At 36.9% G+C, this 27,135-nt stretch overlaps 2 protein-coding genes across 2 annotated transcripts; one reads left to right on the forward strand and one right to left on the reverse strand.

Moving 5' to 3' along the window:
• Positions 1,020 to 23,517, forward strand: LOC109211942 (epidermal growth factor receptor substrate 15-like 1). Its single transcript, XM_019375546.1, has 13 exons — positions 1,020 to 1,548; positions 3,467 to 4,568; positions 6,329 to 6,547; positions 13,415 to 13,641; positions 14,392 to 14,466; positions 15,451 to 15,522; positions 15,603 to 15,701; positions 15,828 to 15,896; positions 15,972 to 16,086; positions 16,787 to 16,855; positions 21,355 to 21,685; positions 21,860 to 21,980; positions 22,286 to 23,517. The coding sequence occupies exons 1-13, from the start codon at positions 1,414 to 1,416 to the stop codon at positions 23,069 to 23,071; spliced, it is 3,420 nt and encodes a 1,139-aa protein (XP_019231091.1). The 5' UTR covers positions 1,020 to 1,413; the 3' UTR covers positions 23,072 to 23,517.
• LOC109211949 (amino acid transporter ANTL2-like) lies at positions 23,851 to 25,939 on the reverse strand. Its single transcript, XM_019375554.1, has one exon. It carries the CDS (start codon positions 25,534 to 25,536, stop codon positions 24,259 to 24,261), a length of 1,278 nt encoding a protein of 425 aa, XP_019231099.1. The 5' UTR covers positions 25,537 to 25,939; the 3' UTR covers positions 23,851 to 24,258.

Consider the following 27,135-nt stretch of genomic DNA (forward strand, 5'->3'; position numbering starts at 1 on the left):
AAAGTAATGCTATAAAATAAGGGTGTACATAGGTCGGGTTGGTTCGGGTTTTTCAATTACCAAATCAAATTAATTTGTCGGGCTATTAAATCTAAAGACCAAACCAAACGAATAAAAGTCGAATTTTTTAATCTCGATTTTTCATTATTTAGGGTTATTTCGATTTTTTTCCATAAAGTCTTCATAGCAAAACATAGAATTTATGCTCCAAATATTTCTTTGATCCTAGTAAGACATAACCATATAAGGTATTTTTCAAAAAAATAACATAAAATATGAGATGAGCTATGACATTGTACTAAGATATTCAACAATATAGATAATAAAATCGCATAAAATAATATTATTAATATGCCATAATGAACATAAACATAATCTAAAATTACTAAATTGCTAAAATAAGCACGACTAACAAGTACTATTTTTACATGACTAAACACTATAAAAAAGATAAGTAGTGTATTTTATCTAAACCATGAAAAAACTGAAAAAATAGATATCCAACACTATAGTCATTCCTAGTACAATTTAGTTGAGTGTCTTTTAATATTGACTATAAAACTTATTGTAGAATTCAAGAATTATAAGTCCAAGTTTAAAATAATACATTAAAAGATAAAATTATAAAAATATTTAAGAAATATTTATAAACTATACAATAATATTTTTTTATGTATTAAATATATTTAAAATTTCTATACATGTAATGTTGGGTTGGTTTGACTTTTTTTAATTAAAATCAAATCAAACCAATTATGGTCGTTTTTTTTCCCAAATACCAAACCAAACTATAATCAGGTTTTTTGTGGATTTGATTCGATTTATTGGTTTTGTGCGGTTTGTCGGTTTTCTTTGCACACTCCTACTATAAAGTATCAAGAAGTATTTTTCATTATATTTTCGTAGAACAAAAAAATTAGGAAAGAGGTCCTAATAGTAAGGAAGAAGACAATCCTTTGCTGTTACAAGGTTATAAAAATATTCTTATACTTTTGCTGCAAAATAATTGGCATTATTGTTTTGGCACAATGGATTTACATCATTCAAATTTGAGAAAATTCTATATTTATGGCAAAAAGGGTTAAAGTGAATAGAATCCAGCATAATAATTTAATTGACGAAGAACACCATCCATTGAAATGAAAACAAAGCTTTGATCAAAAGACAAAAAAAACTACCACGGTGGATGCACTGTGTTTTCTCACTTTGCCACATCATCCTCTCTGTCTCCCGCCCCCACCGGCCGCTACTCCACCGGCAAGTCGCCGTCGGCGAACTCGTCGGATCTTCTAAAACCCTTCGAATTTTTATATCATTCATAAAATGAGTCGATAACGCTTGCTTTACTCGCAGATCTAATTCAGTGTCGCAATAAGTTGGAAGGATTTGTAAAAGCGACATATCAATTTACTAATGGCTGCGCCGAATATGGATCAATTTGAGGCCTATTTTCGGCGAGCTGATTTGGATCAGGATGGTCGGATCAGTGGCCCTGAGGCTGTTGCCTTTTTCAAAGGCTCCAATTTGCCTCAAACAGTCCTCGCTCAGGTTTTTTCATTTCTGCATTTTGGTTTTTTTTCCACCAGCCGTGTAATAAGAAGAAATAGAATTAATATAATTTTTGTTATGCTACTAAGTTTTCATAATAGGCAAGCTTGTCCTGTTTCAATGCGCTTAAGTTTGAACTGTTTCACATAGCCATGAAGTTCACGTGATTGCTTCGTACTTCAATTTATTTTTCTTGCTCTATTTTTTCAAGTATGTTAGGTATAACTTTTTAGATCATTTTAGCTTCTAATTTTGTCGCATGATAGGTATAAGGGGGTGCACTGAGATGGAATATATGGTTATTCAGTTGTTTGGCAAAAAGTAAGTTTTTACAGTTATTATACCGAACTAATTTTCAGGAACTTGAGCAATTATGATAATGGATAATAGATACTGAAAAGTTTCTTCCAGTGGTGAGATGAACTTTTTTACAAGAACTGTCACAACCATAGCTATGTTTTGATAATTTGAAACCTTCCGTTTCAATTCTAATAATACATAATAGTGGTCCACAAACTGAGAGAAAGAAGAAAGAGTTTAATGGTGAACCCAGGACTTAGTTAGTAAAATATGTTTTAGTAAACTTGAGCAGAGGAAAAAAGAGTGGCAAATAGCTTTGTGGTTCAGCCCGCGCTTGGTGAACCTGTGTCTTGATATTATAACTGGTGTTGTATTAAGTACAACAACCCCACCAACAACAAACCCAGCTTAATCCCATACGTGGGGTCTGGGGAGGTAGTGTGTACGCAACCTTACGCCTACCCTATAAAGGTAGAGAGACTATTTACGATAGACCCTCGGCTTAAGGAACAGTAAAAATAAAGCAACACGCAATATTAACACTAATGTAATAAGGTAATGGAAGCGAGTGACATAGCAAGTAATAAAGAATACAAGAATAGTACTAGCACTACTGGTAAACCTAGGAGAAACTCACAACTACCTGTCAACCCACCACCTTAATCCTCGATCTCCACACCTTCCTATCGCGAGTCATGTCCTCGGTTAGGTGAAGCAATGACATGTCCTGCCTAATCACCTCTCCCCAATACTTCTTTGGCCTACCTCTGCCCTCCCTCAAGCCCGCCAAGGTCAACCTCTCACACCTCCTGACCGGGGCATCTATGTCTCTCTTCTTCACATGCCCAAACCATAGCAGCCTCGATTCCCGCAACTTGTCTTCCACGGAGGCCACTCCCACCTTGTCCCTAGTAACTTCATCCCTAATCTTTTCTTTCCTGGTATGTCTGCGCATCCATCTCAACATACTCATTTTAGCTACTTTCATCTTCTGGACATGAGACTTCTTGACGAGCCAACACTCAGCTCCATACAACATAGCCGGTCTAACCATCACCCTGTAGAATTTCCCTTTAAGTTTAGGCTGTACATTCTTATCGCATAAAACCCTTGAAACTAGCCTCCATCTCATCCACCGCGCTCCAATGCAGTGAGTAACATCCTCGTCATTCTCCCCGTTGCCTTGGATTATAGACCCAAGATACTTGAAACTATCTCTTTTGGGTATGACTTGAGTATCAATCTTCACTTTCACTTCTTCTTCATGCCTCCCATCACTGAACTTTCAGTCCAAGTATTCAGTTTTCGACCTACTCAACTTGAAACCTTGGGACTTCAGCGTCTGTCTCCAAACTTCCAACCTAGCCTTAGCACCCCCTCGCGTCTCGTCAATCAGTACTATGTCATCAGCAAATAGCATACACCATGGCATTATTAAGTAGCTCTACAATTAATATACTGCTTGCTAGAAGTCAGGTCTAGGTATCAAGTTCAACATAGTCAAGTTGGGGAAGAAGTAGTTTGTGTAGTCTCTGCGACTCTTGTTAGATATCTGGAGCTATCGATGTACTAATGTTATTTTTAATACTAAATTTCACATTTTCTTTTGCTTATGTAGATATGGACCTATGCTGATCAAAGTCGTACTGGGTTCCTTGGTCGCCAAGAATTTTATAATGCTCTTAAGCTCGTCACAGTGGCACAAAAGCGAGAGTTGACTCCAGAATTAGTGAAGGCTGCACTATTCACTCCAGCTTCAGCTAAAATTCCTGCTCCCCAAATAAACCTTGCAGCTGTACCCGTTCCCCAACCAACTAATAAGGTTGGGGCTGCTGTTCCTCCAGTTAGTGGTGCTACTCCAACAGCAGCTCAAACTTTTGGCATTAGGGGTCAACAAGGCTTACCAGCTCAGCAAAGTCATTACATGAGGCCTCCTCGGCCCTCGAATCCAAGCCCTGGTTTCCAATCTCAACCAAATATTTCTGGTCAAGGAATGCCAGTTGGAAGTACTGTTGTAGCTTCTCGCCCTCCCAGTTCCACTGATTTGCCTGCTGGTCGGAATGGTGGCTCACAAGCAGGTCCTGGTTCCCAAGCCCCAAATACAAGTGTCAGTTCTAGAAGTCAGGATGCATTTGGTCTTGTTGCATTGACGCCTTCTGCACAACAAACCCAACAAGCAACCACATCATCACTGCAACAAGATCTATCAAAATCAAGTGATGCAAATTTGTCGCCTGGTAACCTGCCTGATGCCAAAGTTCCTAAAGCCGTTCCAGTCGCAGGAAATGGATTTCCATCGGATTCACTCTTTGGAGATGTTTTTTCAGTTGCGTCAGTTCAACCCAAGCAAAGCTCCACACCAACTATATCTTCCGTAGTTTCATCAGCCACAGTCCCAGCACCTATAGGGCCCCAACCTCCTATAAAGGCTAGCTCAGTTGATTCGCAGACTACACTTGCTCAGCAACTGGTTCACCAGCATCAGCAAGCTCATTTGATTGTGAGACCGAACCAACAGGTTCAAGTGCAAAGTTCTGCTGCAATTCCTAGTGCAGCTAGAAATTCTCTTCCGGGCCAGTCTCAGCTTCCGTGGCCAAGGATCACGCAGTCTGACTATCAGAAGTATAGCAAAGTATTTATGGCAGTGGACACAGACAGGGATGGAAAAATTACTGGCACGGAGGCACGGAGCCTGTTTCTAAGTTGGAAGCTGCCTCGAGGTGTGATTTGCTCTCTCTGATTTAGCTCTGAGATTCCGCGTCCTTCTGTTAGATCCTTCTTGTTACTAAGAGTAAGCTCTTAGGTTTGCTATATGCCTCTTGAACTGTTTATTGACTTCAAACTGCTCAGAACTTGAGCAAATGGTGCAATTCTATCCTTTTCTGACTTATGTTTACTTCTCTTGTTAGTTTTTCCCTTTCTCTTGATATTTAATTCACTTTACTTGTCTTAGGGAAACCTACTTGAGTTTGCTTATATAGAAAGAGTCATTGAAAAGGAAATGGTGGTCGAAAAGTTGTCGGAGAATTTTGGATCGCCGGAAGCCAACAGGGCTTTGGTATAGTGGTAAGAGAGCAGCTTGTGATGTGCGGGTAGGCGCACGTCACAGGTTTGAACCGTGCTGTAGACAAAAGCCTGGTGTTTAAGTGGAGAAGGGTAGAATGACGGGCCCATTATCCACCGAGTTTCAAACCGTGCGCCATTGGCCCTCGGAGACTTCTCAGTCACCAAAAAGAAAAAACAGTTTGGATCTCCGGAATATCACTGGAAGAGTTGTAGTCACTGTCTTGTGGAAGAAATTTTAATTTCCAGAATTAAATTTTTGCTGCTGGATCATTGGTCGGAGTATTAGTAGGATGGACTCGGTGCCATTAGAACTATCACTTTCAAAGAGCCATGGCACAGTGTACTACTTGGATATAGAGATTCCCCATTACGTCTAAATAGTTTAGTAAAAAGACATTCTACCTATGCCAAAATGTCCTGTTATAGGACAAGTCCTTACTGATGGATTGAGCCAGTTGTCATCTATAGATTAGTTATTGGTAGAAGTTGCCTTGCCATAAAGAATCTTAACGTGATAATAGTAGTACTCTGTCCATTAATTTTACATGCTGGACATGGAGATTAAGGAGTTAATTTGAGTCCCAATCGCATTTCTAGAGATAGAAGAAAATAATTGTTTTACTTTGTATATAAAGTAGGTCCTGTGGACACTGCATTGTTTCTTGTTAAAAGGTGTAATTCACTCTGTTGAGCACCTTACAAGTGGGTGAATTTGGATTAAGCTGCAAGTGGATTGCGAGAAAAAGTGGGACTCGAGGATAACAACATTGAGCATAAGAATTTTTTTTTGATAAAGACCATTGATTACTAAAGACACATTTGGACCATGTATGTTATTGAAGTGACTAATAATCTGAAACTTACTGCGACTACCATAATTACTTCCAATATCCTAAAAAACAAATATGAAATATAATTTTTATGATAATAAGGAAGCCGTCATATAGAGTATAAACTGGACAGAAAATGGAATTCACCAAGTACATTTCTTCCCTGAACAAAGAAGTTCCAATCTTGGGGCTTTTACTTTAGGTTTCCTAGCTTTACAGTTTCCGTTCAACAGCTAGTAGCTTTTGCTACAAAAACTTACAATGTTGGTAAACAGTAGTGGTAGTGCATACCGTTTTAAAAAAATGAACAACAAATTAGTGGTAAAGCATATCATTCTCACTTCTTTGAGACTTGTCGCTACAATTTCTTTGAGGCATTGCTGTGTCACAATGCTAAGCTATTGGTCACTTGGCTCTTTGGGACATTGTTTGTACGACCTACTTAGAGTGTGATAGCATATCTCTTACTCTTTTGAGAATCTTGCCTACAATTATCTTAGAATATCTTGGTCTCTATCTTAAAGCCAAGCTGGTGTTTACTTGGTCCTTTGGGACATTAATGCAGTTTGCTTTTGGTTTATCAGAGGTCTTAAAACAGGTGTGGGATTTATCGGATCAAGACAATGACAGCATGCTTTCTCTGAGGGAATTCTGCATTGCACTTTACCTGATGGAGCGGCACAGGGAAGGTCGCCCTCTTCCTTCAGTCCTTCCAGCTAATCTTATCTTTGACGAGTCATTATTGCCTGCTTCTGGTCAGCCTACAGGATCACATGGTGCGACAGCTTGGAGACACACATCAGGTATATTTTATCCTTTTTACACTATGCACATATATGTTTTAGACATGGTTTTTGAGCAGTGGCGACCAAAATTTTATACAAGCGGGTTCAATCTAAAACAGCGATAAATAAAATATGGACGTCGTTGAGCCCGACAAATGTTATTTACGTATGTGCATTCCTTTTTCCCCTATTCATAACTCGGACTCAAGGTGAAACCATTTTGAACTTGGAGTTGGGGCTCACTGGTTATTAAATAACGTTGAATTTTTTGATTTGTTTTAACAAAAACTGTAAAATTTTAATTAAATATTTGTATTTATCTATCTAATTTAATTTTAAATTTGAAAAATATCAACTGCCGTTTAAACTTAAAAAGATCTATTTAATAAATCCAAAATTTTATTGAACTCTAAGAAAAATCTATCTATTTCTTGTTTATAAATAGCAAAGTTATAAACATAAAGAAAAGGAACTTATAAGCTAACAATTCCAATGGAATCCAAAGCATTTAATTTGAACATAAGCTAAATTAATATTGAATCAATAAGGTTAATATAAAAACATTATACTTGTATATTTAAACAAATTTATTATATAGAAACAAAATCACCAAGTTTTAGTTTCTTAAAACGTAAAATGAACTTTTAAATGACTCTTATTGGATGAGAATAAAGAAAACAAGTAGAATACATACATTTGCAAAGTGAAATAGAAAGAAAAGGAAAATAAAAAGAAGTGAAATAGAAAGACGTAAAACTCACGCACGAATCACATATAACCACAAAACAATAGCAGCAGGGATTCAAAATCACGACCTTCTTGAAATATATGAACCCGCTTTGCCATCTTTCCACTTCTGTTCAAGCATATAACGGTCGGCTTCGCTTTTTAAACTGAACTTTTAAATTATATACGTTAAGATTTTCCGACGAAGCGGATTCAACTGAACCCGCTTGATCCTAGGTGGTCCGCTCCTGCTTGTGAGTCGATCATGTACACGTACACTCGAAAAGTTTATTTATTAATGAACATAACTTTGGCCCTCCCACTTTAAAAACAGTTACTGATAGAATATTCATATTGTTTTTGATTAAGTCTATTATTAATTTTAGAACTTGAACAACTAATATGAGTAAATAGATGTGGTCCTTATTAGTATTACTAGGAGGAACATAGATTAATTTGCGGCTAAAATTCCTTAATAAAATGGATGAGAGTGTGTTCTCAGTTTGTGGTAGCTAAGTTAGTATTTGTCTTTTGTTACATAATTGCTTTCACAGATGTTGGATTATATGGCCAATAACAGATGATACATCTATACATCTACTAATTTAGCTACGAGTGGGACCTTACTAGTAGATTGCGAAAACATAAGTGGAAGGTCAAAAGTTCTTGATCTAGGTTGCCTTGCTATTTTGTACAACTATCAGAGTAAATTGTTAATTTTTTTCAAGTGTATATACTTATATTTTCTTGTAGTATATATATTCGTACTTAGAGGAGCGGGGCCTTGTCACAATGGCAAGAGTTGCCGCCATGTGGCCTCGAGGTCATGGTTTCAAAATGTGGAAACAACCTTTTGCAGAGATGCATGGAAGGCTCTGTACAATAAGCTAATGTTGCTTGGCCCTTTGTCAAACTGCGCATGGCAAAAGCTTAGTGCACCGAGTTGCTCTTTTCTATATACTCGTATTTAAGACCATAGTTACATCTTCGACCATTTCAGGTTCAGTCCCTCTTACTCAAGTCATAAATGGTCAATATCATTACCAACGATGCAATGCAGTTTTACCCATAATGAACTGATGAAGAAGGGAATGCTATATAAAAAGTTTTATTTATTGATAATGGGAAAGCGAGGTATACCAAAAAGTAGATAATCTACAGAAAGATATGATTCTCTATGAAAGACATCCAATCTTCTATACAATAGATTGAAGCGCTGAAAGATGAGACAAGATCGAAGTAAAACATATTTCACAGATTGTACTGGTTTTTGATGTTGGCATCATTTTTTGCCGTAGGTTTAATTCTGTATGTTGTCCTAGTGACGCGGAATGTATTTTTACTTTGGGGCTTTATTCAAACTATGTTATCCTTTTTCTGGTTGTAGATTTATGTACTATTTAAATAAAAAAGAACAAAAACAGTATTTCTGGAATGGAAGAGTGTTATGCGATAGGGAAAACCTACAAAAGTGAAAGACAAGTTGAACATAATGGTTATGAGACCAGACTTCATCAAAGAAATAATGGTTATGTGACCAGCCATATTATATGGAATTGAGCATTAGGCATCTAAGGCCCAACGTATCACAAAATGTAAAAGGTGAATAATAAGATATATCTGCAGTCACACATTATTAAACAATATTAGAAATGAGCACATCTGATATAAAGTACAAGTATCACTCAGATGATAAAACGAAATATGGTCACTTGAGATGGTATGACCATGTCATACGTAGCGGTATTCTTAGAGGCTTGCTTAAGGGTATTTAAGTTTTGAAGCTAGCTAATCAGGTTCTGCACATTCGCCTTGCTTGGGTGGAGCTATATGATCATGCCCAACTATGACTGATAAAAGACAAAGCGGTCGTTGCAAATATAATCCGGTTTTTCAAGTCCGGAGTCGAATCCTCAGGGAACTAACCTATCTATTACAACTCTTAGTGATGCTAGTACAAGTTCAAACAATTTCCAGATGCAAGATTTTTATCAATAAACAGTGAGATTTGTTTAACTAATGTAAAAGGATATTAAAACTAACAATATTCTAAATTAAAGATAATTCAATGGTAAAAAGATCTAGGGTATTGATTTCCCCAATTGCTAGATTAATTCTTAACTCTTTTGCTATAATCTCGCCGTGATACTCTATGAGTATTGTGAGCTATGGGTTACCGCAATTATCTCTCGATCAACTACGATAATTTACTAGAGCATTCTCTCGAACTACTCTAGACGATAATTTATGCAGCTCTGAATTATCCCACCAAAGTTTCGTTATCTCTAACCCCACTTTTAAATTCAAGTAATGAATCTCTTCAATTACCCAAAAGTGGTGTTGTTCAACAACAATCCAACCTAGTATTCTTTCAAGCAACACAAGGCAATTAGACACGATTAATCAATGGCCCATTCAATTAATCACCATACAAAACATAGTTGAACAATCATATAATGAACCCGGCTCGATTATAACAAAATTGAGTCAAAACTTCATCTAACAATTGGTTCCATCAACCCTAGATTAAATGTTTAGCTATTCATGGGAAAAGAAGATAAAAACATAAAATAATTCATAGTTCACAAAATAATGATAACAAGAAGAAGAATGAAAAACTCTAATGGTGTCTTGATCTTCTCACACTTGTTCTTGCCTCCAATTGAGTCTAAAAACAAGCTTAACCTTGACTTGGGCGAGTTTGTTGAGTTTATATAGGGTTAGGATAAGTTTCCCACGTTTTACACTTTAGCCCTTAAATTTCTTGGCTTCCTCCGGATCGACTGCGGTCGTGGGACAACTGCGGCGCGACCGCGGTGATTTACGACCATTCTGTTTTCCGCTCTCTTTCACCGCGTTCCAGCCGCGGTCCGACCGCGGTCGTGGTGGACTATTGCCCAGTTTTTCTTTGCCTTTTCTTGCTCATTTTCATCCGGGCTCTTCTCGATTGGCCTTGTATCTTCATTTTTTGACCCCAAAACACTCTATATTCTCCTCCAAACTCGGAGTAGCTCCTGCTAAGCATAAAAACCTCAATTAGAGCATTTTGTTTTCATTTAGCACTTAAAACATCAATAAGGTATGGTTAATTTAGAGCATAAATAGCATCTACATCGCATAATTTAGGCTACTATCACTATATTGCAGGCATCGTTGGCATTACGATACCAACACTAAGTAATAAATATTGTTGGTAGAGTGATACATCTATTGTTAACAATACATTATGAATGAACTGTTTAGTAATTAGGAATAACAAATTATAAATCTAGCATAAGAAAACTAATCGCTGTAAACTCCATCTTTACATCTAAATAAAAGATGTTAAATGTTTCTTGAACTTGATTGACGTGATGTTTTACTTCATGTATTTCTCTTAATTGTAGTTTTTCAATTCTTCTATCCTAATACCTTTTTTCCCATTTATTATTAGTTTTTCTTGTATTACATATATGTTTTTTCTTCGGTAAAACCAGTGCTGTGAATTTAGATTGCTTTTTGTGCTTAAAGCTCAGTAGACCTTAGGGATTTTCTATGCCTTTGCTTGGCTATTCTATGTACAACTCCAAATATGCTAGTCTCTAGTTGTGACATTACGATGATTGAAGGTGTTAAATGGGGATAAGATGGAATAAAATTACATCGAGAGAAGTCGTCTTAAAAGACCTACAATCTTTTAAAATACATAAATAAGAACTAAATACAATAGAAGCAAAAGAGATATAGGCGATACCATTGTATCAATTAGCTGAGGTTAAGGTTTATTCATGTTAAATCCAACGATTAGTTTCTCTTCCCTTACATCTATGTTTTATTCTCTCATTAATTCCTCTCTTCGCTAAATCCTAAGCCTTAATTGCACTTTGTGCTTAAAGCTCTGCAGACCTTTGGTGCTTTTCTACGTTGTTCGCTTGACAACTCATCGTCGTAGACCTCCAAATACACCATTCTTTTGGTGCCACATATGCGGCATTACGATGTCCGAAGGTGTTAAAAAGGATAAGATTGATTAAAATTACATTGAGAGAAGTTGTTTTAAAAAATCTTTCAATCTCTAAATACAGACACACATAATTGAAAACAAAACACAATAAAAACAAAAGGCATATTAGGCGATACCATTATAACCAATTAGTTGAGGTTATGCTTTTAATGAATTCTCCTTACTTCATCAAAAAAAAAAAAAACCAATTAGTTGAGGTTAAGATTTAGTCATGTTAGAAGTACGCTTATGTTCGTGATTGTCAAGAGTCTCTCTAGTTAGTTTAACGTTTTGTATGTAGATAGAAAATATGGAGAACTTATAGAGAAACCATATTTGTCTCTAGATACAAATTATTATTGAAATTAAGCGGGTCCAAATGGAGTGGAATGAATATTGATGATTCCCAGGCGAACCGACTAGTTTGAAATGAGGTGCGATTGGAGCTGAGCTGACTAGTTTTAAATGAGGCATAATCCTTTTGTTGTGAATACATTCATGGAACATTTTTCTAAGATCCTTTTCAAATGTCTACCCGAGAACCTGTTATATATTTGAGATAAAAGATAGAAGTTTAAAACAGAAAGGTGGATTTGAAGGGGTGCTTGTGTGCATGGAAGAGCTTCAATAATCTTAGAGTTTGTTGAAGCAAGACAAATCAATGTTCTCTGCTTTCATTTCTTTGGATTTACTCAACGTTTTGTTTTTGTTTTTTATTAAAAATGTGAATCCTAAAAAGTACAACTTACTGAGGTGGATTGCTAAATATTTTTTCTGAAGTTCGGCAAAAAAGCTTTTTCTTCTTTGATCTAATAATGGTTAATATCTCTAAGTGTGGTTTAGGCTTATAAAAAATATCATAGTTGTGGTTTAGAATTTTAGATTTGTTAATATAAGACCTTCCATTGAATAGTGCGAAAATTATAAGATTTTATATTCCCTTGTGTTTGGTGTTCATATCCACTTGTTCATGTACATGATCGGCACACGTGTATTTGTATTTTTTTGTTAATGTACCATAGCATGTGGATAGAATCAAGCAGAAATTAACGATGAATTTTTTTATTTGTACTAGAGCAATGCTCTACATTTTTTAAAGAGAATGTAGTAGATGAATGCTTAACGATAATGTAGTAGATGGATTATTTCTTTTTATAGAAACGGGTTATATTCTATAAGAGGGGTAAGAACTTCAGATCACTTTCTATGTTATTGAGTTTGAGAAGGAAGCTAAATCTTAATTACTATTTTCACGGACTCATTATATGGTGAAAAATTGATATTACAATTTAAAGGAATCACACGAGTGGGATAACTAGTATGTCAATGCCACCATGACTTAAAAGGTAAGTTCTATAGAGTGGTGGTTAGATCGACTATGTTATATGGAGCTGAGTGATGGCCAGTCAAGAAATCCCATATCCAGAAAATAAATGAAGCATAAATGAGAATGTTGAGATAGATGTGTGGGCATACCAGGAGAGATAAGATTATGAATGAAGATACTCGAGACAAGGTGAGAGTGATTCCCGCGGAGGAAAAGATGCAAAAAAGTGAAGCTAAGAGGTTCGGGCATGTGAAAAGGAGAGGCACAGATGCCCCAGGTGAGGAGGTGTGAGAAGTTGACATTGGTGGGTCTGAGCAGAGATAGAGGTAGGCTAAAAAAAGTATTGGGGGAGAGGTTATTAGACAGGACATGGTGCAGTTCCAGCTTACCGAGGACATGACTCTTGGTGGGAGGGAGGGTGTGGAGGTCGAGAATTAAGGTAGATAGTTAGTAGAGAGTCGAAGTGTATTTCTTTTTCATACTAGTAGTATTAGTATTATTCCTGTGTTCTCTGATTTCGCTCTGGCTGTCCTATATTTTCGTATTTTCTGATTCTTAAATTTATATTACTTCATGTTGTCTCTTTCGCTCAGGTATTTTCGTATCTTGTTGTTGTTACTGCTTATTGCTATGGCTTCTTTTTCGTTTGAGCCGAGGGTCTATTGGAAGCAACCTCTCTACCTTCACAAGGTAGAGGTAAGGTCTGTGTACACACTACCTTCCCCTGACTCCACCTACCTGTGGGATTGCACTGGGTTTTTTTTTTTTTTTTGTTGTTGTTGTATCTATACCGAGTATCTCACTTGTGAATTCCAACTATTCAGTTAGTCTCGTCATTCTTCCTATCTAGGTTTCCAGCAAACACAGGGGCCAAGGGGTGCACACCAAATGGCTTCTGGTGCTCCGGGGAAGCCTCCACGTCCAGTTCCCATTCCCCAGCCTGATGAAGCTGTGCAGCCTAGTAAACAGAAGCTGAAAGTTCCAGTATTGGAGAAGCATCTGGTTGACCAACTTAGCACAGAGGAACAGGATTCATTGAACTCGAAGTTCCAGGAAGCAACTGATGCAGAGAAGAAGGTCGACTATTAATGTTCTTTCAAATGTTTTTTCCAGTCTCCTTTACTTGGCTCAAATCCCCCTTTCTGCTTTTCTTTTCTTCTTTTCTATAATTGCTTCCTGAATTATGAACAACCAGTGAGAGAAACACTGGTATTCGGGATGGATCTTTTTCATTAGGTACTGGAGTGGTGGTCTTTTTGTCAAATCTCATATCTAATGTTTACTTGTTGACATGTGTAATATACCACAGGGTAAATCTTCCAAGAGACTGTCTGGTCTCTTCCGTGTTTTGTTACGACATTTGTTCTACTTACTTTATTTTGGATATGTATGGAAAGGCAAGCGAGTAATTCTGTTTAGGAACTGAAGAATAGAAACAATGCTGTGACCTTGCGGAGCAAATCATTATGTTTGCTTCAGATTGTGAAAAATATATGCTACTGACATGGTGTCTGGTCCGTCATAATTTCATAAGCAGTAAATTTTTGGATATTTCTCACATGCTCATAATATCTGGACTTTGTGGAATTGCAAATGCTACTTTGATGCTTTGAAGCCATTGGTAATACAATTTGGTTCTTTACCAGTTAAAGTTGGTGCTGTTAACGAACAATGCTGAATCTTCGTATTTGATTTAAAAAACGTTGGTCTAACTTGATGCTTAACTTCTTTTGTCAGTTAAAGCTTGATTTATTGGTGAGTACTCCTAATAACCAATCGTAATTGATGGTTATTCCTTTATCTCTTATGCCATAATGCCAATAACAGGTCATGGAACTGGAGAAGGAAATTTTAGATGCCAAAGAAAAAATTCAGTTCTACCATGCAAAGATGCAAGAATTAGTGAGTATCTTGATCATTATGTATCTAAAGTTCCCTCGGTTTTATTCAGATATCTCTAAATGTTTACTTTATTAAAAAAAGAAAAGAAAAATAGATCTCTCAATGTTTCTAAGCTGGGACATAAATCCTGAAATTGGTCCTGCCACGCCCTTGGGGGACATATTAGGTGTTATTCCCAGGGTAGAATTTCCTGCTTATGTGTACTACTGATTGTGTTTAGTTTGTTTGACTTGTTATCTCATTAGTGACGAAATAGTGCCAGACAATCAGCTACATGGCAACCGATTTCGTCCATCCTAGTAATAAGTCAGTTTCAATCTTTTTGATGACTTTGCATGTCCGCTTGGATTCTTGGTAAAGTTTGCACTAAGATTAGCACAAACAAGAGGTTAATGCTTGCGCACACCTTTACTAACTATTTGTTTTCCTGAGTTTTTCACTGCTGCACTATTTTGGTACACCTTGCTAACAGCAGGAACCTTCAAATACTAAGTAGTTATGGGTGTCTAGATCTGGCCGACTATAGAATTATGACCCATAACCATAAAATGCAGCGGGATCTTGGATGATAAGATTCAGCTGAGATTAAGAGTGTAGGTCACAGTTCCACTATTTCTACTTGGCTCCTTAACTAATCTTTTGACTTATGAGTCTGAAATTCACTTACTATTTAGTGTCTTTTATTATTCATATTTCATACAACAGCTGAAAGGTGTTCCATTTCATTCAGGCCACGTGAATTAACAGTTTTTGTCTTATGGCTATGGCGTACCAAGTTCTGAATAATTAGTGATTATATCTTTATATGCTCTAGGGTATCATGTCATACATTTATTTTGTAGCCTTGGTTTTGTGCTGTTCTTCCTGAAGCCATGAATTTCTATTAACTGATCGGTGGGTTTCCTTGCCGTGTTCAGCAATGGATAGCTGAAGTTGAAAGCACATCACTAAAAGTGTCTGCTTTTCTTTGGCCTTTTACATCAGATTCTATACAAAAGCCGATGCGATAATAGACTGAATGAGATCACCGAAAGAACTTCTGCTGACAAAAAAGAGGTAAAGCTTATTTTGAACACAACAAATTTTGAGCACACGGCCAACGATTTGTTAACTAATAAAAGTTGACCATTTTACAGGTCGAATTACTGGCTAAAAAATATGAAGAGAAATACAAGCAGACTGGAGATGTTGCTTCTAAGTTGACAATTGAGGAGGCCACATTTCGGGATATTCAGGTATTTCTGTGGCTCTTACTAACCCAATTCACTGATACTAACTCTTCTGCTCTGCTAGTGTCTAGTAAATTGTACAATCTGGCAGAGCTTTTCTTGTGATATTGTGTTCTGCTGAACCTTTTCTAGGAGAAAAAAATGGAGCTTTACAGAACGATTGTAAAAATGGATCAAGATGGCAAAACTGATGGTATCCAGGTAGCTATATTTTACCACTAATAGATTTGCTGGAGATAGCTAGAACATTTCAGATTTAAACTCTGGCTTTTGTAGGACCGTGCTAATCAGATTCAGGCAGACCTCGAGGGGCTAGTAAAAGCATTGAACGAACGCTGCAAAACTTATGGGCTACGGGCCAAACCAACTACTCTGCTTGAGCTTCCATTTGGTACTTGCACTAGTATTTTTGTAGTTCTTGCAATTATATGTGCTTTCATTGAGCTATTTTATATGTTCTTATTCTTGATACCATAAGATCCAGATTAAAAACATTGTCGAAAATTTGTTTCCTGCATTCCCTGTTATTTTTGGTTCTGAATTGATCCCATATGAGTTATTGGTATTCGTGAGAAATTTGGGTTCTACCCGGCTGTTTAGTTGTTCTTTAAAGTGCCATTCATGTTTTACTTTGTTGTCTTCAGCCTCAAGCCGAAGCCTTCCTTTTGGCACCCAAGTTCAGTGTAGTACTTAATTGGGGGTATCATTATTAACTTCTTGCTGGCTGCATTAGGATTTCTTCCAGTTTTATTGTTTTCTAGCCTGTTGATTATAAAAATAAAAAAGCACCTGTTGATAGTATGAGAATGTAATATGTGGCATGTATACAAGTTAAAAGGAGTATTTATATATTTCAATTTCTCTAAAGAGACCTATACCCTTATAATTAAATCATGTGCATCAAGATCATGAGTTGGGACTAATTCTGATGTCGAAGAACTGTGTGTGTTCATTTGACGGTTTGTACCTTGGTAGGAAAATGGGATAACATGACATTTTGATGATTCTTGTATTTTTTTGCCTAAGATGCTCTGATTTTCATTGCTTTAATTTTTTATTACTTTCTGATATATTTAGTAATAATTGTAAAGGTTGGCAACCGGGCATCCAAGAGGGGGCAGCTGACTGGGATGGAGAGTGGGATAAATTTGATGATGAAGGTACGCTGTAAAACGTCATTTTAAAATCAAACATTCAAAGTGCCTCCAAAGTGTCTTATCAGCTTATGATTTTTAGATTAAAAGACTGACTTTCATAGTGCCTATAGAGACCACCGGATCATCTTCTTTATAGAGACCACCGGATCATCTTCTTTTCCTCCCTTTGCTTTGTGCTTTTTTTATAAAATTATTATCATTATTATTATTATTATTAATTCTTTTTATGGTTAAGTAAGATTTCATTACCAGGGAGAAAATATTTACATACAAAGCAAAAATCTCTAAAGCTTGTGTGAGAGTTTAGGACTTGGGAAGAAAGAATTTCTTGTATACATTTGTGTCTTACATTAGCCCTATTTACATAGGGCGTTTACACAGTACTAAACCCTTCTCTACTAATGTCCAATGTGGGACATTATACATACTACTATATATACTAGCTCTCTAACACCCCCCCCCCCCCACACCCATGCCGGAGCATATAAATCATATGTATTGAGCTTGTTATATATGTAATTAATATGAGAACTAGCGAGGGGCTTGGTGAAAATATTTGGGGGTATTATCACTTTTAGCCCGCGCCAGAAACTATTTACATTTGGTAGCCGAAAAAGTGTGTAAAATTTATATAATTTTTTTATATAACCTACCGAATGTACATTTTTTTGCCTATTATTTTAAGAGCGGTTATACAGTGTTATTTTTCCAAATATTCAAGCTGATCATTAGACTTCACAAACTTTGTAACAATAACTCCTGAGAGTATCTTCTCTCTGATGAAGTGACAGTCAATCTCAACGTGTTTGGTCCTCTCATGGAACACTGGATTTGACGCAATATGAAAGGCAACTTGATTATCACACATAAGTTCTATCTGACAGATTTCTCCAACTTTTAATTCTTTGAGCAACTGTTTGATCCAAACTAGCTCACATTTTGCGATAGCCACTGCTCGATATTTTGCTTCTGCACTAGATCGAGAAACCACATTCCGCTTCTTGCTTTTTCAAGAGATCAAATTACTTCATACTAAAACACAATATCCAGACGTAGAACGTCTATCAGAAGATAATCTTGCCCAATTAGTATCTGTCTATCAAATGATTTGCTCATGGCCCCGATTCTCTAATAGTAGTTCTTTGTCTGGAGCTGATTTTATACACCAAAGAATGCGGACAACTGCATCCTAATGACTATCACAAGGAGAGCCCACAAAGTGACTTACCACACTCACAGGAAAGGAAATGTCAGGTCTAATCACCGTTAGGTAATTCAATTTGCCAACCAACCGCCTATATCTTGAGGTAATTCAATTCGCCAACCAGCCGCCTATATCCTGTAGGATTGCTAAGAGGCTTTCATTGTCATGGCAGAAGCTTAGCATTCGGATCCATAAAAGTGTCAACGAGTCTGCAACCCATCATTCTTGTCTCCTCAAGAATGTCTAAAACATATTTCCTTTGTGAAATAACAATACCTGAGCCAGTGTTGTAAATAGCGCTCGCCTCAGCGCTAATAGCGTGAGGCGTAGCGATGCGAGCTATCGTCGCTTTTCTTCTCTGTTGCGTTGCGATTTACAGAAAGCGCTCGCCTCTGCATGTGTAGCGAGAGGCGACAACGTAGCGAGAGGCGACTGTAGCGTCGCTTTTTAAAAAAAAAAGAAAAAGAAAAGGGCAGAGACTAAAGAAAAAGGTCGCGATTAGGGCTTTGAGCTCTCAGAAGTTTCTTTCTTCTTCAACCTTCGAACAATAGAGCAGCCAAGTCGACCCAAGGAGATTTCGACCAAGCCTACCCATCTTCTTCATCTGAAAGCTTCATGTTTCTGCCATCTTCTTCTTCATCCAAGTCGACCCAGCACAGGTATGCTTCTCTTCTTCTTCGAGTTTCCTTTTTCTTCTTCTTTCTTCTTTCTTCTTTCTCCTTTCTCCTTCTTCTCTTCTTCTTTCTAGTTTTTTTGCTCTGTTTTTTGTCGAGCAACAGTGCAGCAAAAAACAGAACAGAGAGTGTGTTTTTTTTTTTTTTTTCGTTTTTCTTCTTCTTCTCTTTTTTTTTTTGTTGCTCTGTTTTGATTGTTCAGCAGTGCAGCACCCTGTTTTTGCTCTATTATTGTTGCTCTGTTTTATCAAGTCTTTCACTGTTGGGCAGAGGTAGAGAACTTCTTCAAAGTTTCAAACCTAAATTTCCCCCTTTTTCAGTTATATAGTAGAATTAATTGCATATTGACTTGATAATTTACAGTATTGAAATGGCATCATCCGATAGAATTAATGTTGCTTGTTTTAGACTTTTAGTTTATGGATCTACTATGACTATCTATTGAGTTTTTAATTTTTAAATTGATATATTTATTAATATATTATTGTTATTGAGTTTTTAGTTATATATATAATATTTTATTTTTTTGTATAAATTGTCGCCTCACATCAAAAAGGCGAGCGCTTCGCTGCGCGCCTCTCGCCTCACTGAAGCGGGCCCTCGTCGCTATATAATTGTCGCCGTGCGCTATCCAAAACACTGACCTGAGCTAGACTGAGCAACCTATCTACCCATATCCTTAGTCTGGAAGTGCTGAAAAAGATGTTGCAAGAGATAAGTAATACCATCCTCATCATTGCCAGTAATAACAATTTCGTCAACGTAAACCACCAGATAAATACACAGATTAGGAGTAGAATGCCGATAAAACACAGAGTGATAAGCGATAGGTCTCTCACGGTTGCTCTGAGACCATGTGAGAGTCTAAGAAATGGGAAGAAAGAATTTCTTGTTATACATTTGTGTCTTTTATTAGCGTTATTTATATAGGGTGTTCAAATAGTACTTAATCCTTCTCTACCAATGTGGGACACTATACACATACTAACTCTCTAACAACTTGATAACTGACTCAAGCTTCAGTAAAAGAAAAAACATGCAATACAAGCTCATCTAAACAGCAATCTATTCTAACCTGCACCAGTGGTCAACACCTTTACAACTAAGGATACCAATTCAATGTCTTCAGCTGTGCTAGCAACTTTCACATTGCAACCCCCCGAGCATGTATATCTTGCACAATCATCCTGATGAGGACGTCGGCGTTTCTCCTTGTCTTGGAAGATTAGAGATTTCTTTCTTGCCATTAGAGCTGTCAAAACGGGCCAGCCCAGCCCAGTCCAAGCCTCGCGGGCTTTTAAATTTGGTGGGCTAGGACGGGCCGACCCGCCACATGAACGGGCCTTAAAATGGCCAGCCCAACCCATCCCTAAGAGGGCCGCGGGCTAGGGCGGGAGGGCCCTTCAATTTTTTTAAGAAAAAAGAATTTCTTTAAATCCTTAAATATTTTTTCGTGACATAGTCGATTAATAATGTAAATAACTTCTGTTTGCTTAGAGCGTAAAAAAAGCTTGATATTTTGACGAGGAATCTCGTACTTGAAATGCAAATTCTCTATATCTCTAACTTTTCTTTTTTAAAGTTACATGAATATTTTCTTAATGATTTTCTTTCATTTTTCTCAGATTCAGGGATTGCTTCAATAAGTTTAAATGCTGAGGTTTTTTAATTAAGAATTAATATCATTTACTGATTTCATCATTATAGTCTATAAACTTTTTAAATTTCTGAAATTTGCTAGTGGTCAATTATTATTTTTTTTTTTTTTGTATTCAAAATTGATCTTTTTCTATACTAAAGAGCAGTTTAAATGTTAATAGTGTATTAAACCAATCCACACTGATCATTGGCCACTTAAAGTAATATTTTCTTTTGAAAAATAATTATTATTGGTCAACTAAAACTTTTCGAGTTCGTTATTAATTAAGCAAAAGAAAAACTAATTTTGTCATATTACATGCATGTCAAAAATATAAATTCTAGTTGATATGGAAGGGTAAATGAGCAATCTAGGGTTGGGGAATGAGGATTATAGTTAATAGTTTTTTTTAGTTTTTACTTTTTTAAATAGTAAATATTTAATAATTAATTAATTTGTTAATTTTTAGCCCACGGGCCGGCCCAGGCCCAGCCTCGATCAAGCCTCAAGGGCCAGCGGACTGACTTGGGCCGGGCTTATAAGCCTCAGTTTTAAATGGGCTCAAAAAATCCTAGCCTAACCTTACTCAGGTAGCGGGCTGGGTTGGGCTGACCTCACGGCTAAGCCCATTATGATGGCTCTACTTGCCATATAGCAGGCACAAGCAACTAGAGCAATTCTGTATATTTCGGCACTCCCATTCTTCCCTTTTGCATATGTCTCTGCCCAACTTTGCTCTATAGACCATTCCTTCGGCTGCCTAGATATTCCCTGCCATGTCCGTAGCCTGCTCCATACTTCTTCGGAATATTTACACATAAAGAGTAAGTGTTCTCTTGTTTCATCCTCAGCTTCACAGAGGGCATAGCACCCTTAGTAGCAATATCCCACATTAGTAGCAATATTATTATTGATAATAATATTATCTTTTCAAGTTGTCCAAAATTCTAAACTCATTGTATTGTTGAATAATTGTCCTTCTCAGAATTCACATTTGTGAAAGAGCTTACTCTTGATGTACAAAATGTCATTGCCCCTCCTAAACCAAAATCCCCATTGGTTCGGGAGAAAGCATCTTCTTTGAATGATCATGATACTGGAAAATCATCTGCCGATGCTGGCACTGATGCAAAGGCAGAGAAGTTACCAAGCCCAGTAAAAGCTAGAGAGAGTGATGCGGAGACTGCCCATGCAGCAAGAAGTCCAGCTGATAGTCCAACCAGGAGTAGTGCAGTTGAGAGCCCGTCAAAAGAATTTGAAGAATCACTGAATAGGAAGGACAGTACTTTTGATGGTTCACCCCGTGCTGCCCAAAGGTAATGTGTTGTTTTTGTTCTTCTCTTTTGGTCATTTGATCTCTCATGGTGTTATATTCTCCAAATAATGTGTCACCTATTCTATTATTCAATCATATTCTTTGATGGATTCAGCTTCTCTAAACTTTTAACTTTTCTTAGAAATCTGAACTTCTGTAAAATTTACTAGTGCAGTGAACACTGGGGGACTGAGTCTGTGTTCTCTGGGGACAAAAGTTTTGATGAATCTGGTTGGGGTGCATTTGATACAGGCCGTGATGCAGATGCTGCATGGGACTTCAATTCTGCTTCTAAGGTAAGTGGATACATCTATTTCATTTTTGTTATAAGAAAAAAAGAAAAGAAAAAGGTAAATGGATACGTCAGATGTTCGTTCTTTCACTTTTTCAATTACTAAATTATAGGAAAAGCATCTTCCGGGGCCACCAACATTTCTTCGGCCTAAGCATCCCTTTGCATGCCTTTTTGTTTTGTCACTGCATGTCTACTGCACTTTGGTCTAGACAATTTTCTGCTTATCTGTGGTGCTTGAAATATTTCATCTGTCATTGGCTTAGTTGAAGGGCCGTATTATGTTGCTAATTTTCCGCGGTATTGCAGGATTCTCTTTTTGATGATGATGACTGGGGCCTAAAGCCTATAAAAACGGGCTCCACAAATTCCAGCATCACACTCCCGAAGCAAACCCCATTTTTCGATTCTGTTCCTAGCACCCCTAGTTACAATAGTGGGATCAGTTACTCAGAGAACCAGTTCCCAAAGCAAAGCCTATTCTTTGATTCTGTTCCAAGCAGCCCAAGTTACAACCCTGGAGTCCCACAGGCAGACAACTTGTTCTCTAGGCAAAGTCCTTTCTTTGATTCTGTTCCTAGCACACCAGCCTATAATGCAGGTGGCTCCCCACTTGCGGATAACACGTTCCAGAAAAAGAGTTCATTTGCCTTCGCTGACTCGGTTCCAAGCACACCTATGTTTAGTTCTACGCCTCGAAGATCTAGTGATATGTCTGAGGAGCCCTTGAGCAGCTTTTCCAGATATGATTCCTTCAACACGCACGATGGTGGCCCCTTTGCTAGTCGTGAGTTTTCAAGATTTGATTCGATGCGCAGCACTACAGATTCTGAGTATGATAATGGTTCGTCCCAGCAGCGTGACTCCTTCGCTAGGTTTGATTCATTTCGCAGCACGGCAGACTCTGATTATAATTTTGGGCTCTTTCCCCCTCAAAAGTCACTATCAAGGTTTGATTCTATCGGCAGCACCCGTGACACAGATTATGGTCATGGTTTCTCATCCTTTGATGATGCAGATCCATTTGGGTCCCATCATGAACCATTTAAGACATCAGTGGGGAGTCAGACACCAAAGAGAGATTCTGATAGTTAGAAAGCATTTTAATGTGGTAATGGATTTCCTTGCGCGCATATGGTCTCTTTCCCCCCCTCTATTTAGAACTGTCTTTGGCCTATTCTTTTGGTTGTAGGGATAGTGAATTGGTTGTGATTAGATAGTCTGTCGTTGTGGCATGAGAGAGTGTTACGAAGAGTTGTATTCTCTTATATTTTTTCATTAGCTGGGTTTTTCTTTCATTTTTCTTTGGGGTGGGGGAGGGGGTGTGTATTTTGACCTTTCCCTTCTCTCCTATTGTTGTTTAAAGGTGAACTGAGCTTTTGTTGCATTCACCCATATTCAATGTATAAAACCATGTAATAATGTTCTTTTCTTTGCAGTCAGCTCCTAGTTTAGAGTTATTTAGGTTCGAGAGTGATTTGTATCCACTTGACTGTCAGTTATGATGATAAAGTTGATTGAGGATTTGTGGTAGGATCAAATAAATCATATGTATCAGTTTCGCTCTAATTTAGTATTCAAAACATTCATCATAGTTTCATCATGCCTATGGTGATGATCTATACCTTCCTCTTTAATTCGAGCTTGGAACTGGCTACTCTTAATTAAACTAAGACAGGAAACTGCAACCCTGTTATAGTCTCTAAGTTTTGCTTTTACAATTAGCAGAATCCCTGAATAATCAGTCAAATTTGGTTGGACAGGCAAGTAAAACCAAAGAGACTGGAATGAAAAAACAAACAAACTGATAATAAGGCAGAAATATTTTCGATGAATGCGTTAACCTCAAAGGGAAAATAGAAAAATTATTAGTCTTTGAAATTAACTTCGGTCTATCATTGCAATAGTCATATAAAACTAAGTGAAAAACATATTTACATTGTGTCAAGTTCCGAAATTATTTGAGAGAACAATTTCGCCTTGCACTATAAGGGAAAAAAGAAGAAGATGCATATTGCTGTGAGTCACTCCATGGCATAAACAGTAAGACACTTATCAATGACCTTTTGTGGAAGAAAATTTACTACAAATAGGTAGGAATTAAAAGGAAAACTTATCCTCATAAGAAAATCATAATCTAGGTCTGATCTTATTGTATGTACACATCAATAGAACCCATCCTAGATTCATCTCTGCTGGCTCTATGACAAGATACATTACAATGTCTTTGGGAGTAATTTTAACTCAACCTAAACCAGAGAGTACGTTATAGACTGCCAACTTTAAGCTTTGACTCCAAAGATCTCCAGCATGGAAGAGTAAGTTCCATAGACAGCCAAAACTGCACCCATTAAAATAAGTGCAGAATCCAAAGCCAAACCAGGCCATCCTAGTTCTTTCTTGAATACAATTAAGTGAAACAAAGCAGGTAGCACAAAGCCAAGAACAATGCACACACTGCTCCCAACTAGTGACAAGAAATCAGCAAAATTTGGCACCATTAATGCCACTAAAGTGACTACCAAAACCACAATCCATCTCAACCAAAAGCAGTATCTGCCTTCACAAAATCTCCTTTCCATCACTTCATAAACAGGATTCATCATTAATGGGAAAGTAAAGAAAAGGTTTATGCAAAGTCCAATTTGCACTAATGTGCTAAGCAATCCTCTCCCAAGATTGGTTGTGATTATATCTTTGGTCTCTTCCCCAAAGGCAAAGTACCCTAATATACCAAAAGAACCATACATCAAAGAAATGAAAGCCATTGACAAACCCAAGATTTTCCCAAATTTGTCCTTATCTTTCATCTCTGCTTCTAAAGGTAAGACCATCCCAACACCTTCAAAAGCATAAACAGATACACCAAGACCATAAAAGAAAACACTGAACCCACCAAATGCTTCAAGAATAGGTCTATTCTTCAGAAAAATCAACACATCCTCAACCATAACTACCCCCATAGCACCTAAATCAACAACATCAGCAAATATACTCAAAGGGGCTAAGTGAGTGAGTGTAGGAATTGAATTCAACCCCAACTGAAATGGGAAACAACTCCAAATATACACTTTTTTAGGTGACAACCCCAAGATTTTAGGACTTGGATTTGTAACAGAATAATTGAATAAGTGTGATAATGTATTGGCTATGAAAATCAAGTAACTTATACAAAAACAAGCTTGAGACAGAACAATCATAGCATCTACTGTACATCTACCTATAGATCCACACACAGCATATCCCAAATCACCAAAAGATGAAATCTTGGCAACTTTGAAATGGGATTCTAGCTTTCTCCTTGAATAAACAAGAAGCATCATACAATAGTAAGTAAGAGTTGCTACTGATAAAAGCATGAGAGTACCCATTACCCATCCTGTTTTCTTGAAACTATAAGGAAGACCAAGAACTCCAGCTCCAACTACTGCTATGAAAACATTAGCAAAAGTTTTGGAAGGTGAAGAAAGATGTTGGGTGTTGGCTAAAAGTGGTGTATCTTCTCTTGGGATTTGCAGAATATGGGATGATGAACTTGCTTTGTCTTTCTCAAACCCCATAGTTCACAGTTCAAATCAAGAATCCAAATTAGTGACCAAAAAACCAGTAAAGATTAAAACTTTATTGATTTAGATTACTCAAACTGTGAAGAAATTGTAGTTATTACAGATCAAAGAGAGAAACTTTAAGTTTGTTTCAGTTATTACAGATGAAAGAAAGATAATTGAAGTTTATTTCAAGGTTTCAAAGTGCCAAGTTCTGGGGTTCAGAGGGAGTTTTGAGGAGGAGAAAATGGCGGTGGAAGCAGCACAGATGTACACTTTTTCGTCAAGCGAGAGAAAAAATAAGAGACCATTTAAAGAAGACAACCTTTGAAAGTGACAATGATATTTTATGGAGCTAAGAAATCTGCGCACGGCTTTTATTTTTTATTTTTTTTTTTGTTTTTTGTGGTCAAAATAAGTTTTGATTTCTGGTGAAAAAGGACAGATGGTCGGACATATGAAGTTGTTTCAACTTTCAATCATTAACAAACATTTTACATAATTTTAAAATATTGAAAAAGACCATTGTTTAACAAGTTTCCTTTGATGAATATACAAACCTAAAAGGCTATAAAGTGACGGGTAGGATGATATCAGCATCAATACACAAATACTAGTGTTGGACTTTATGATCCTTTATAATTTTGAATTTAAGAAAATAATCTTTTTAGATCTGTATAAAAGATATATTTTTTGCGTGTAAAAGTAAATTTTCCATGTGTAAAAAAAGAAGTAGGACTATAAAACTAAAAACAAATTTATAAAGAACCAAAAAATCAATTATCCCCAAATACTATTGCAGATTGCAGAAACAAACAAGTGTGACCTAATTCCTATCACAAATTTCTTCCACCTAGTACATAACTACTAAGTATGAAAAATCTCAACTTGTCTGTTAAAAGTTACTTCACAGATTAGATACGCGAAAATTATGATGCATGCATTGTGTATAGGGGATATAATAATGAAATGATTGTTATGAGTTGGTTAATATTGAGGAGATTGTCATTTTCATATATATATATATATATATATATATATATATATATATATATATATATATATATATATATATATATTGTATGAGTCCAAATTTGGACGACCACAGCCATTTGACAAAGGCAACGGAAGATGAGATCTTCATAAGCGGGACGCCTTACGAGGGATGACAGATAGCGGATAGAGGACGAATAGCTGTTGCAGTAGTGTAGGCCCAATAAGGGGCATTTGGATTATTCTCACGAATATTCCCTAGGGTATGTTTTCTAGGGTCCAGAAAGGGGTTAACCCTTATATATAGTGGAGAAAATACCTAGTAGAGGGATTTTCTTCGGTTTTTTGGACCTTTTCAGTTGAAAGCAAAACTCGTAAAATCTCTCCTATATTGAAGATTGTCATTCTCACTGTACAATCACTGCCTTTTTCATAAGATCAACAAATACTTTCCATCGTGTTCATTACTTAGGTCTTCCGTTCTAGAGTTTATTATGCTTACCCCTTCATTTTCTTTGATTGATTTGTTCAATAAGGTTCCAATATCTTTTGAATCAAACATATATATCGATGAACCGTTTGGCCTCCCTTCTCCTAACTCCCCATGTTTTCTGTGCTCCC

The sequence above is a fragment of the Nicotiana attenuata genome, chromosome 2 (assembly GCF_001879085.1).
Source record: "Nicotiana attenuata strain UT chromosome 2, NIATTr2, whole genome shotgun sequence".
Lineage (NCBI taxonomy): Eukaryota > Viridiplantae > Streptophyta > Magnoliopsida > Solanales > Solanaceae > Nicotiana > Nicotiana attenuata.

What these genes read in the sequence shown, in the direction of transcription:
- LOC109211949 (XM_019375554.1), bottom strand. Translation starts at nt 25,536, where the DNA reads ATGGGGTTTGAGAAAGACAAAGCAAGTTCATCATCCCATATTCTGCAA.
- LOC109211942 (XM_019375546.1), top strand. Translation starts at nt 1,414, where the DNA reads ATGGCTGCGCCGAATATGGATCAATTTGAGGCCTATTTTCGGCGAGCT. An exon ending in CTCAAACAGTCCTCGCTCAG is followed by an intron (nt 1,549 to 3,466) that starts GTTTTTTCATTT and finishes TTGCTTATGTAG; the next exon opens with ATATGGACCTATGCTGATCA. An exon ending in CAACTGATGCAGAGAAGAAG is followed by an intron (nt 13,642 to 14,391) that starts GTCGACTATTAA and finishes TGCCAATAACAG; the next exon opens with GTCATGGAACTGGAGAAGGA.